Below are 14,169 nucleotides of genomic sequence, written 5' to 3'. Positions count from 1 at the left end.
TGGGTGTATATATACACATGTATATATATACATATATATATATATGCGCGCGCGCGTGTGTGTATGTATATATATATATATATATAAAATGTTATACTTCGATATTTATGAGATTTATTGATCATCGTAATTTGATTACTTTCCACAATTGCCTGAAAGGAAATACAATGTTCAAATTTTATACATTAAATATTGATCAATACTTGTCGAAACTATATTATACTTATTATATATGAAAGCCTAGCAATTATAAGCGTAATACTCCAATGTTTAATCGCAAATATCAGAATGTTCTGTGAAGAATGTGCACTGAAAAATAGAAACATTTATGATGGTCGAATTTATTATTAAATGAAAAAAATGTGAACGCCACATAGTTATTTAAGTTTTTAAAATAGGTACTGATATTAGATAAATATTTATATTGTTTTCGTTAACTAACAAATTACGCGAAAAAATAATGAATCCAATATATGAAAATTAAATTTCGAATATAAAATTTCTTTGCATACAATGCAAAAGATTAAAAGATATGATGTACATTGTGTGACTATACATACAACTTAAAAAGAAAACATTTTGACATTGATTTTTTTGTTGAACATACTGAAAGCCTCAAAATTCTATACAGAATATAACGTCCTAATTTCATACTTTTATATAATCGTCACAATCGCTATTTTTCTTTCGATCCAGAAAGTCATAAAAATACAAATATTCTCAAAAATTACATATAATCTTTACATATAATCGCTGGCAATCAATTGACAAAAAGAAAGAATTCATGTTGTATTAACATTTTTAATTGTGATCTAGACATGTGATTAGAATATATTAAAAGGCAAGTATAATATATTATAATTACAATCATTACATCTTACTTTCACACAATTTGAAAAGTTCACATCTATAACGAGTTAAAAATTAATAGCCACAGTGCTTATATGCAACGTAGGACTCGTGGAAAATTTACTTAAAACTAAAGTAATTCATTTTATCATTTCTATTTTTTTTTTTCACTGTATTCCTTTAGCATTTTTTTTCCTTTTAACAATCATTCTCAAAATCTATTGATAGTATCGGTATAATTCAGATTTAATCGGCGATGAAATACATTTAGTTTTCAGCAAATATGTATCCACGGTGAATACACAATTTAATAATAGCATGTTCGTATATATTTATAATTATCTATGGCAAGAATCCGCTCATTTTAAGACATGTATTGCATTACATTCATATATTTACGTAGTTCAACTATCATTGAAAAGATCAATTACGCAGAACAGCAATTAAAGATAAAAGAAGAATTAGAAATTATCGAACTGATAATCTGTGAAGTAAATAATTTTACAAATTACTTTTACGTTTCCCTGCAATGTTGACAAGCAAATATAATATAAATCGCTTCCTTGAATCATAAAAGATGTTTGTAATATTAAAGCTAAAAAAATTCAATACAGAACAAATAAATATTTGATTTAAATTTAAACTGTGTTTCGCAGTTACAACGTTCGGAAACAATCACAATTTTCGTATATCTATACGAACATCATCAAGATAACGAATTCTGAAATAAGTCTAGAGTTTATATTCTATACATGACTTCCTAACGCTTCAATGATTATATTTGCGCTACATTTCAAAGTCTGCGATAGCGACAATAATAGGATAATAATACTGGCAAATTGTATGGCGGCTTTCAAGCAGACTTTTTATCCCTAGAGAATGAATATTTTCTAGCGAATATTTTCGTGTGTGTTCATCTAAGTACGTATACTACAATATATTATTTAAAATCTACAATATTTTGTAATTGTGTTTAACAATATCAATGCTTTCATTTGACAGATACGTGGTGCTATAGAAGATTTAAGTCACCTATCAAATAATTTTTACAATTTATATCCTTCCCCGATTTTGATTATTCGATAAACGATAATTACACGTACATTTTCGCGCGTTCGCAGCAATCTGTTCTTATGTTACTAAGATAATATTGACTCTTACTAAATTGTCAAATAATTATTTCTGGACACTTGAATAAACGTGCGGATAAAAATTTTTGCTTTATCGTCTAATATATATAGTACATTTTCCTATAGTGCAGTTGAAAAAGAATTCAGTTTACTACATGACAATGTTGCTATTTGATTAAATACATTTCAGGTATATTTTCATAAATCACTTCTTGTTTACGTTCATCTACTTTTAATGTAAATGTAAGAAAAAAAAACAACGTTTTTCACATGATTTGTATAACAAATAAAGTAATCGCAACATTAAAAGTATACAATGAAATATTAAAAATTCTTCGCACACTTACAAAGTAATAATGCAATTAAATAATTCTATTTAGCGCTATTTATATACAGTGTTCCATCAGAAACAGAGGCAATTAAATACATATAAAATATATGATACATAGATTTGAAAAAATTCGGAAAATAAGTAAAACATGATTGGACAGGACTATTCTTAATATTTAATACAAGTAAATACAAGTAAATACACAAAATTACTATATACAACTTGTATGGCAATTACGAAAAGAAAAATTAAATCTTTGATCAAGATATTCAGATGTTCTGTTTCTGAAGAATCATTCTATATAAAAAAAGTATTCTTATATCTATATAAAATAAATAAACTTGAAAAATATAACAGAACTATTATCAGAATAAAATAAGAGGAATGAATATTAAGTCAAATGCCGAGTTTACAATAGCCAGCTTATTTAAATAATAAAACATTTATGTATTTTTTTACATAACAATTCACAAATAATCATCTAAATCAAATATATGTATCTCTTTTATAATTCTATCTTACTATGTAAAATTACTAACGAGTCGGACAAATTCTTATGTCCAAGATGCTAGAAATCAATCCAAGATCTCGGATGGAGAAAGAATTGATCAATCGCATTATAGTTATGTGACCGTACTGTTCAAATGTGATTTGTTAATTCTTTCTCGTGCTGATTTCTAGCATTGTGTGTGTTGATAAAGCTTAAAAGAATATTTGATTGTGGAAGCCATAAAACGTCTTAACGTTAAATAATTGATTGTAATCAATTTATCATACACAAAATAAGTTCTTCCTCATAAGTCTTTAGTAAGTATTTCTTGATGTTAATAGGTGTCTCACTAATGTATTTGTATAACTTCATATATTTAAACTATAAATACGAATATTTGCTTAAAACGGCCATTGCACGCTCAATAAAGATATAATTTACATTACGAAATAAAATATTAAAGATTATCTTTGTGAATAAATTCAAACGAGTAAAAAATTGACTATTGCTATGTAATGTGATAAATTAATGTTACATGAAAAAGAATTGTGCAGGATGCATATGAAAATGAAACGTCAACAGAAATGTAAACGTTTTTAAATTCAATATTTTGTCTATACTTTTATATATGGATAAGATGGAAATGATCTAAGTTAAAGATTTAATCGAAAATCTCTTAGATGCCTCCAAGGGGGTGGATCAGGGGGTGGAGGCAAAGGGACTGGTTACGGGCGGCAATGGCCTCTCTTCCTACCACCTTCGTTATCCTCATCCTCGCCACCCCTTCGTACTTCCGTATAACGTTCACCCTTTACACTTACGATCTTATTGTCAAGATACCGTACCAACTTCTTAGGCTCTGTTTTCGGCGCGACTGGACGGTGTTCGCGACAATCGTCGTCCCTATCAACATAACTATATCGTGCGATAATACGAGACTTCAACTCCTCATCGTTCAATCTTGCCTTATTACGACCATTGGGCTGAAACAAATGATTTTTAATCCGCCATTTAAATCATATCGCTTTTATATAATTAAGCAACGTCGCTACGAAATCTCACCGTTAGAAACGTGAGATTGCTCACGATGCTTTGACCCGCTTCCTGACGATGTAATGCGAGTTGCGCGGCTTTCGCTATATCGCCTCCAGCCACTGCTAAACAATGCCTCGCTTCGGCAGGACTTGCCGCCGGAAACATCTCTTGCAGTAGAGCCACCTGATGCCAAGAAGATTCCTAAAAAAAGTTATAATAGATGCTCGAAAACACATCTCGTACATGTCTACGTCCGGTGTTTCTCTTACTTCTGAAAAGTATTCTCCACTGGAATCGCTTCCAGCGTCACTCGTTTCCGAGAGATGATGGACTCGCATTCTTTGTGTACCGGCCGGCAGTAAAGCAGCCAGACTGATGTGATTCAGCGGATCACTATGGGACTGGCAATTTTCATTCTCCTTACTCTCCTGCTTCAACTTACTTTCTACATCGAGCAACCATTTCGACACAGCCTCTTTCTCGATAGTAGAAAACTCAGGAAGGCAGGCAGATACCATTTCGCATAGTCCATCCACATCTAAATTTTCTTCCAATGCACTTTCTTCTACCATACTCACTACATAACTGAGCACAATGTCATCTATTAAACTAAAACAAGAGAATATCTATTAATGTCCCCATCATAATAAAAAATTTATTGGAGAAAAATCAAAATTATATAGACATTTACAAAGCATTTGTGGTTTATTCAAATCCGGTGTAATAAAAACAATAATTATTATTACATAGAATGTTATTGTATTACAAATGTAATTATGACTGTTTTTCTTTTACGAGACACAGTGATTCATTGAATGTTAAAAGCTAGAGCTACATTCTGTTTTACATATGATGCATCATTTATCCTTGTTCGATAAATAACAAGGATAAATGAACATCATGTCTATCATGTATGAAATGAAACGCAGCTTTGAATGATATTTGTATCAACTGTTAAAAGGAAAACAACCTGATTAAACCAGATTAATGAAAATAATTATAGAGATGAAAAAGATGGATCTATACCTCAATTGAGCGGTGGGTACCTGCTTCCTAACAAAACTAAATAAGGCCTTCTTTACCAGTTCCTCCTTCTCATCCATCGTCCGGCTCATCCTGCAATCGTCAAACTCGTTAATATACGTATTACCTTCGGTAAGGCTAAAAATATTCGATCAAATATCAACGATGTTCGGATCCGTACGACATAAAAGCAAACACACCCGACCAAACACTTCCGCGAGTTCCCAACCTCCGCGAGCGAGGTCGTTCTCAAATGCTCTCGCGGAGTCGCGGTTAGTCGCGGTCTGATTCTGACTGGCGATGCGACGAAAAATGTTCCTCGCGCGTACGTGCGACAACGTTCATTGATCCTTTATAATATAGGTTAAGGGAGACGAGAGGGCAGCAGGTCTCTAATTCGTCAGCGGTCAGCCCTCAAGTGCCCTTACGCGCGAGATGCTCCAACGACGGTTCCTCGAGAAGGGAGACAGAAGCAATTGATTGTGATTGATCACGCGGAATATTTGTGTCGCATATAAGATGGGGTGAATAAGTCGGTAGGTAAATAGATAAAAAGGATAGATAAACGGAAAGGATATTAGGGAAAGCGATAATCGCGATTGCTTGGCGATGACAGAACGGTGGATCACTGATGGCACAAACCGCGCCGGTCGCTCGCTCGCAAGACAAAAAACTTGGCAGAAACGGTACGAACCTGACTTTGAAACCAGGCTACCTCAATCGGGACACTCGAGTTTGCCTGCAACGCCAAACAACGAAGATAAATTTCGTATACAAACAACGCTAGTCGATTTGACAGTTTGACGAGGGGAGGGGTGGACGCGTAGAGTGGAGTAGAAATCCTCAAGATAGAGATCAGACAACGCTGACTATTCCGTGATTGGCTCTGCTATGTTGTTATGAAAGAGGATTTTGAGAGAGAGAGAGAGAGAGAGAGAGAGAGAGAAGAAGAAAAAGAACGTTGGTCTGCGCATGTGCAGTAAGTCTGTAGAGTTAAAATATCTGTATAGAGTTAAAATTTTTGAAGCTGAAAAAATCTTTCACAACTCACGCAGATTGTGTTTATGTTGTATATATATGTATATACATATTTAAAGATACCTTAAAGTATAAATTATGCTTTCTCTCTAATCAGAGCTGTAAGTTTTTGAAAATCCTTTACTGTGTGATTGGCTAATTCTTATGGCTCCTGTACACAGAACACGACAAAGCTTGCCGCGCGGCGGAAGTTGTTCGCACTAATCAATAATTCTATGGTCGATATTCATAGGCCGATATTTATAGATTTTATATTCAAGATTTTTTTACATTCAGATTTTATATTCAAGACCGTCTTAAGTACAGTCTTAAGAAGTCACGAATCAATCAGAAGGTTGCATTAGCGTCTTAAGACATTACTTAAGTCGGTTTCCGTGTCTCCAAAAGATGGCAATAAATCTTACGTCATACGCCAATGCTTGTGCGTTACTTACGCTCTACAATTTAAGTCTAAATAAGTTTTATGACATTTAAGTCTAAATAAGTTTTATGAATTTTAAGTCAAATAAATTTTATGAATTCTTGTGTTCAGACTCTAAATAATGTCTTAAAACGCTAATGCAGACGGTCTTATATTCTTGAATATAAGATCTGACTATGAATACTGGCCATAGTCAGATTTTTACATTCGAGACCGTCTTAAATATAATTTTAAGAAGTCACGAACCAATCAGAGGATTGCATTAGCGTCTTAAGACATTACTTAAAACGATCTTGAAATAAGATTCGACTATGGCCTATAGGGGATATTCATAATCGAGTCTTTCAAGACCGTCGGCATATGACGTACGATTTATTGCCGTCTCTTGGAGACACAGTAATAAATTTTATCATACGTGAAAGCTTGTGCGTTACTTACGTCTACAATTTAAGTCTAAGTAAGTGTTATGACAATTTTTGCGCTCAGACCCTAAATAATGTCTTGCAAAACTTATAGAAATAATATAATATTTCTGCGCGGCAAAATAATCGTTGGGTCGACTTAAGCTAGTCACACACACTTTCCGTAACAGTGGCCTAGTTTCTACCAAGAATTTAATCCGGATCAGAATGTAAGAACCAATTACAGTCGAGCATTCCCCTGTCGTTCGACTGTAATAAGAGAATACTCGACTGTAGTTGGTTGGTTCTTATACTCTGATCCGATTTCCTCGATCAGGAAACTAGATCAGTAACAGTAAGAGGCTCCGCACAATAAAAGGAAACAGAGAACAGAGAATAAGAATTTTAACCTATCAGAAACTATATATTCCACAATACATGATTTCTGATAGATTGAAATTCTCTGTTCTCTGTTCCTTGTTCCTTTTATTGTGCGGAGTCCCTAAAGTTTTCGACCAATCGACATTACTCGATTGGCCGCAGCACAGACTTTTGCATAACGCATAACATATGAAAGAATAAATCAATCAGAATCATTCCTTTCTTCCCTTTCTATGGAAAAGAAGAATTTCGATTGGTCGATTCCTTTATGTACTATGCATTATGCGTTATGCAAGTGTCTGTGCTACGGCCATTAAGGTCATTTCACACAAACTTGCAGTCGCATAAGCATATGCATAAAGAATATCATCTAATCATATTTTACGTTTGTCTTTATGACAGAAATGTGATTGGATTATTTTCTTTACGCATGTGATTATGCGGCTATGCAAGTTTGTGTGGAATAGGCTTTAAACGGGGAGGACTCTTGCCTAACGCATAATACATAAAGCATAAGAAATTCAAGAGTTCTTTATTTCATGGAAAGGAAGAAAACGGAGGACTTTAATTGATTTATTTTTGGATGACCGAATCGAGCAACGCGATTGGTCGAAATTCTGCGTTTACGATTATTGTGAGGCTGTTTTTTCATACTGACGCTTGACGGTCATTTTTAGCATCAAAATAGGTCACTTGATTAAAATTGGCACTTGGTATTCGTCAATTTTGATCACGTGACTTATTTTGCCACTAAAAATGAACTCAAGCATCGGTTAAAAAGATACCTTAAGGGCCTTAAGGTTTAAATACCTATTGTAGATCCGGGCTTACGATAAGTAAGAGCGGTTCCTAATGATTATAATTATAATTCCTAACGATTTATAATTCAATAGTATAACTTAATATAATAAGTTCAATAGTAGTGAATTTTTAATTTTAATTAATATCTCGCTTCGCGGGAAAGAGCGACATTTTTTTCTACCAAATCTTTTCATTTCCTGCAAAAACGCGCCGAATAAGCCTAGTCATCCAAATTGAAGGGAACATTCTAAAAAATTATCAGTTGTCAATTTTAACGATTAATATCTCAATTTTCAAGACAGAGGGACTTTTTTTTGTAAAATCTTTATTTTTACGTGAAAACATATTAATTAAGTTATTTTTATTAAAATTTGTGATAACCGAAATATTCTAACATTTTATCCTGAAAATTATGTTCAAAGAAAAGCGTCTGTAGGAATTTTAATTTGGGAATTTGATCTTCCAGATTTTCTTTTCAATTAGCGTTTTATTTTTTTAAGTTGAATATCAAAGATGTCAAATTTATATCTTTCAACGCATCAACGCGAATAAAAAAAGTTTACATTTTTATTTACACTCGTATAAAGACTCGCATTTTTTTCGCGTAAAATCCTGCATCTCTTTATAAAGACAGCCTCTGTACGTATAATAAAAATTTTAGTATATTCAAAACTGTACGTAATAGCCATTTATTTGTAAGATGTATCATCATTCATTACAATTTACATCTATAATTCAATCGCGTACAATGCGAGTATCGTCAATGACAATTTATTCATATATCCAATATATAAATAATTATAATTCGCAACGAATCGATACATAATACATTATCATTTTCATCAGACAAGATAAGTTATACAACACAAGTCTAAAGTTTAAAAATTCAGATTTTCACAACATAAGATCCACGTCCGCTGACAAGACAATCAAATTCGTTATAAGCGGACACTATATTATTCTTTTAAAAATAAATGCGCAATCTATAGCAGATGCTTGTATCATTTGTATATATGAAGTTAATACATGTAGATATTTAAATAAATATACATTGCGAGAAAAAATACGCGTTTGACTAGCGGAAATATCTAATGTATTGTACCTTCTTTGAAATTCTCCAAACTCTATAGTAAGATTTAATCTTCAATTAAAGATCTCATTACAACAGCAAAATTAAAGGTAAATTTTCTAAAGTATTCTTAATAGATTCCAAAAATAACAATCTGTTTTGTTTTGGTTCTTGGTTCTCATATGATGACTCTGATTCAGTTTGTTGTTATAATGCATTTTTTCGCTTGAGTTTAAAAAAACAAATTGCAGATATTCTTACACTAGTTTCCATTGAAATTTGTAGGATAATCCAATTATTACATAGATTATAAGATATCTCTATATCTTATTTTACTATGTCACTTTCTTTTCTCTCAAGGGCTGTTTTTCATTATGCTCGATTTCGTTGTCCTCGCCAACGTCAGCGGAAGCATAATCAAGAGATTCTTTTTTATTATTATCTTTATTACAACTTAATTCTTCTTCGACAATGTCTTGCTGTTGCTCTAGAAAATCTGTAGGTACAAACTCCATTTGGTCTTCATTATCGTTTAAATCTGGCGGAGCTGGCAGTTCACAAAAATGTAGTCTCTCGTCTCCATCGTTAATTTCCTCGCCACCTGAATCATCTTCCTCGTGTAAACTCATAAGTTTTTCAAAGTCTGAAGAAGCTGTGACTTCGTTATTCTCTGAGAATATCTCTGTCGGGCTAAGAGGTATATCTAAAGGCTCCAATTTTACAGTCGCACATGGAGACATTGGCGTGATGGGTCGCTGCAGACGTATTTTGGTAAAAGGTCTTGACTCTATAGATTCGGACTGTTGTCGCTTTTGCGCACGCTTAGGACTAGAAGACATAGACACCCTTGAAGGTGATGTTTTATTCTCTTTGGATTCGGTGGTACTTCTAGGAACTACATGTTGAGACGACAATGGCTTTGTTTGAGGTATAAGTAACGGTGATTTTGTATTCTGTCGATATAAAAGAATATAAATAAATTAAATAAATTAAATAAATTAATTAAAATTTTCCATAGACATTGACTAATGTAATTATATAATAAATCTGATGTCTGACTTACTTGAGATGAGGGACTTGGACCGGCTAGTCCCTTCACTTGTAACGCTTCAGCGGCATTCAATAGTTGCGGCAATTTATCGTGAGCGATATTGACTTCTCCACGGTACATGAATTTAACCAATGCCTCCACCTCCCAAAATTTCAAATCCTTCATTAGAATAATAGGATGTTGACACGGATTCTCCCGTAACAAATCTGCCAGGTAGTCGCTGCAGGAAGATAAAATCATTTTATGACATTTCAGAGACCGCCCTTCACACGCCAGGGTCACATCGACGAACTGTTCTGTGTCCAGTAATGACGGGAAGCTATTCTGCATATTACTATGGTAACTATTCCACCTTAGGCAAACCTGAAACATGGAGAAAAAGATGAGTTTAATAGAAATCTCTGTATCGAATTATACTTTCATCTTATAACAGATATAACATTCGCAATGAATCTCTGTACTTCTGTAGGTTGCTGATGCACAACATTGTGGGATCCTTGATTAGTTTGTCGCGATGGCATTTTGATAGTTGTAGGTGCAACTTGTTTCACTTTCAACGGAATAGTTTTTAATACGAGAGTCTTTGGTTGCCGTTGTTGCTGCTGTTGCTGTGACTGCTGTTGCTGAGGTAGCGGCGCTGGTGCGATGTTACGAATGTGAGGTCTCACTAAGGATTGCGTTGCAATCCTTATTGCTTTCGAACTTGTACTGCCTTGGGACGTTGACTGTAAAACTAAGACAAAAAAATAAATTTGTTATATGGTATATGTAAGTCGAAAGAATGCTGCGAAAAGAATGTCAAGAGCAATTTAAATAGCGATGATAATTAATTTAGATTTAAATTCTGATTATGAATGTTGAATTCTGTAATTCTAATTCTTTACTTGAAGAATTATGTAATTAGAAAAATCGTTTAATCAAAATTATTTTATTAGTTGAAAAACTTGAATTTAATTAAAATTTCATTTCCATTAGAATTAGAAGTTATACGAAAGTTTAAAATTAATGCCCATTTCTACTAACGTAACTTCAATCAGTTTGCATTTCTAAGTTCAAAAAATCAATTCGTGCGCGCAATTCAAGAAATTACAAAATATGATATACAAATGAAATATTCACACGAAATTATTTAGAGCACTTAAGATTCGACTGTCATAAGTTTTGTTTCTTGCCTGTATTCACATTATAAGTAAGTTCTAATAAATCGTTTATTATAAATAAATATAAAATATAAAATATTAATTGTGAAAGAAAGAGAGAGAGATAAATTTATTAAGAAATAAAAATGAGAAAATAAACATTTTATAGTTGCATTTATTGCATATAATAATCTTTTATTATACAATATTAAATTGTAAATACATATTTGACTAATTGAAAAAAAAATGTATCACAAGCAAAAAAATTAAAAAAATTTTAATATTTCGCTCAATTATTATAACAACAATTTCGATAATTAGTTTAGTTACGCCGTAAATGTATTTAATATGCGGATATCTTGTTATACATTAATAATCACACGAAATAAAATATGAATACGTTACATGTGTACTCGTATATTTCAAATAATCACATATATAATCTTGTATTGAAATACACAGATATGCATTTCAACATGTATTTTATGACATTCGTGTATTAAAAATTACACGGATTAAAACATGGATATAAATATTAATTACACGTAACACGTGTATTTAAATAAACGTGAAATAGATCACTATTAGATACAATGTATTCGATCGAAGGAAACTAATTTTAAGCGAGAAGACATCGATTATTTGTTCTGTATGAAAAATGCAGGGTTGATAAGTTAATGTTTTTTTTTAACTGAATAAAGTTAAAGTTAATGGCCTTACAAAATTAATAAAGTTAAAAGTTGAAGGAATAAAAAATTAATTTAACGTAAGTTAAGTAAATCTTGAATTAACTTAAATTAAAAAAAAAAGTTAATTTTGAAAAAATTATTTTTTAGATCAAAATGTCGCAATTTTTCTTAAAATGAGATTAAATAACTACAATATAAATTATTAAGTAATTAAATTTTTAATTTTTTTATTCATATAAGTATATAACATATAACGATATAACTATATAAGTTATATCGTTATGTGTTATATACTTATAACACAAAAAACAGTCAGCACATCGAGAAGATACAAGATCAGTGATTACTTTTTAATAAGTCTTAAGACATAAGAAATTGACCAATTACAATGCGATCGAATGCGAGAAGAATATTTGATTGTAATTGATCTATTTTTTATGACTTAAGGCTTAAAATTAGATTTAGACTGCTTATGGCATTAGGCATAACCGCATAAACCAATCAGAGGACTGTATTATCTTAAGAAATTACTTAAGATGGATCTCTTAAAATATGTACAGATTACGAATATACGCTCTTATTATATCTTATTATTTTTCTAAGATATTTAAGAGATAAAAAAATTTTTTAACTTAAAAAAAAATTAAAAAGTTAACGTTTCAAAGTAACTTAGTTAAGTTAAAATTTAATGCATTTAAAATTAACTGAGTTAAGTTAATAACTTTTAACTTAAAGTTAAAAGTTATTAACTTTTTAATTTTTTTTAACTTTTAACGTTTTAACTAGTTATTATCCAAACCTGGAAAAATGCTATTTTAATTCATATTTTTCAAGATTACAATTTTTTCAATTAGATTGCAAAAGTCTTCTCCGTTTTCTTAGGCTTCTGGCCTGTGTTACACCTCAATGAAAAAATTGAACTTAAACTTGAAGAAATTTAGAAAGTACCCTAATGATATTTTATATTTACCATGATAACGTCTGCCGATCAGTCTGCCCCCGTGATGTACCCTGAGATGCCGGTGCAGATTTGTCGTTCCGCACTGACGCGGATTCGCACCGCCTCGAACGACAACCGCCCCGCAGATGCGGCACTGGGCGCGCAACGGATCGTCAGTGCATAGATCGAAGTGTGCCCAGACCGCACTGGGGTTCGCCATGGCACGTAGGCTACGCGCGTGGGAACGCACGCGGTGCGTGACGCTTCCATGCCAGCCAGACGATGACGAGGACGACGTCGGCGGCAATGCCGTCGACGGCAATGCCGTCGGCGGAGGCGGTGTCGTTGACGCAGCCGGCATGCTTGATTCGTCGAAATAACTGTCTTCTTCGTTCTTCGGTTCCTGCTTCATCGCCGGGCTCCTCTTGATATTCGCCGTGGAGGTTGTCGTCGTCGCGACGTTACGCTCTTTGATACCGCTGCGCCGCAGGTTGACAATGTTCGATGGACAGACTCGACGCGACCCTCGCCTCTCTGAAACTTCCCCGAACGAACAATCTGATAAATTTGCGAGTCACCACTTCTCACCCATGTCACCGACATTTCTTTTTTTTTTTTTAATGACTCGGTTAATAATCGTTGCAGACACATTTTATGACATCGAAGATCGTGTTTTATTGGGTTCAGTCGTTACGTAGGTACGACTTTGCGCTGGGTATTCCTTATCGTTTAAATGTCGATATAATCACCGCCGCTTTTTATAGGAACGCACGACTTACAGTAGCGAGGCATTAAAATAGGCGTCACACGCGCGCTAGGCTTGATAGGCAACGTCTTCATCAACACTGGGATAACGATGGGTAAACAACAAACTTAATTTTTATAAAAGAGGGATGATCCATCCGCATAAATTTCTTAATCCTATCCTATTAACGATTACCACAGCTGATAAATGAAAAAAAAAGTGAATTTTGATTAGATTATTTAATAATAGTACGAAGTGAATTATGATGAATATTTAAGAGTCGTAAACATTTTTAGCCGTCACGTCGGTCGGACATCTTGAATAATGCTAATGTCAGCAGTAATGTAACTTTTAAACATTGTAACTTGAAAAATACTTAATGAAAAAATATTTTATTATAGTGTTTTGAAAAGTTCTTGAAGTAAGCTACGAATGATAATTAATTATGAAAGTATGCGATAAAAAATGGGGAATTCCGTTTAAAAATTTCAAAGTGATCTTGACAATGTCATCCAAAGTTAAATCGATGTGTGATTGGTACCTTATATCCCCTTCGAAGTCGCATAAGTCGCTTTTGTCTGAAATCTTTTTCAATCCTGTGTCACCTTCTCGAAATTATCTGGATGTTCTAGGATA

The 14,169-nt window shown here is 32.9% G+C and overlaps 2 protein-coding genes across 4 annotated transcripts; both read right to left on the bottom strand.

Moving 5' to 3' along the window:
• Positions 1-3,355: 3,355 nt before the first annotated feature.
• Positions 3,356-5,706, bottom strand: LOC108693246 (CUE domain-containing protein 2). 3 transcript variants are annotated; one of them, XM_018202093.1, is made up of 5 exons: positions 5,553-5,706; positions 4,862-4,951; positions 4,105-4,444; positions 3,863-4,036; positions 3,356-3,783 (listed from the first exon to the last, which is right to left on the bottom strand). In XM_018202093.1, the coding sequence occupies exons 2-5, from the start codon at positions 4,948-4,950 to the stop codon at positions 3,526-3,528; spliced, it is 861 nt and encodes a 286-aa protein (XP_018057582.1). In that variant the 5' UTR covers position 4,951; positions 5,553-5,706; the 3' UTR covers positions 3,356-3,525. The 3 variants fall into 3 exon arrangements, with proteins under 3 accessions (XP_018057582.1, XP_018057580.1, XP_018057581.1); XM_018202091.1 differs by lacking the exon at positions 5,553-5,706 and adding an exon at positions 5,040-5,451; XM_018202092.1 differs by lacking the exon at positions 5,553-5,706 and adding an exon at positions 5,059-5,451.
• Positions 5,707-9,108: 3,402 nt separating this feature from the next.
• LOC108693245 (protein jim lovell-like) lies at positions 9,109-13,327 on the bottom strand. The gene is made up of 4 exons (XM_018202090.1): positions 12,819-13,327; positions 10,482-10,753; positions 10,033-10,383; positions 9,109-9,922 (listed from the first exon to the last, which is right to left on the bottom strand). Exons 1-4 carry the CDS (start codon positions 13,198-13,200, stop codon positions 9,305-9,307), a joined length of 1,623 nt encoding a protein of 540 aa, XP_018057579.1. The 5' UTR covers positions 13,201-13,327; the 3' UTR covers positions 9,109-9,304.
• Between the last annotated feature and the right edge of the window lie 842 nt (positions 13,328-14,169).

The sequence above is a fragment of the Atta colombica genome, unplaced genomic scaffold, assembly GCF_001594045.1.
Source record: "Atta colombica isolate Treedump-2 unplaced genomic scaffold, Acol1.0 scaffold89, whole genome shotgun sequence".
Taxonomy (NCBI): Eukaryota; Metazoa; Arthropoda; class Insecta; order Hymenoptera; family Formicidae; genus Atta; species Atta colombica.
The sequence above is the reverse complement of the archived record's forward strand: the minus strand, read 5'-3'. Positions and strand labels throughout refer to the sequence as shown.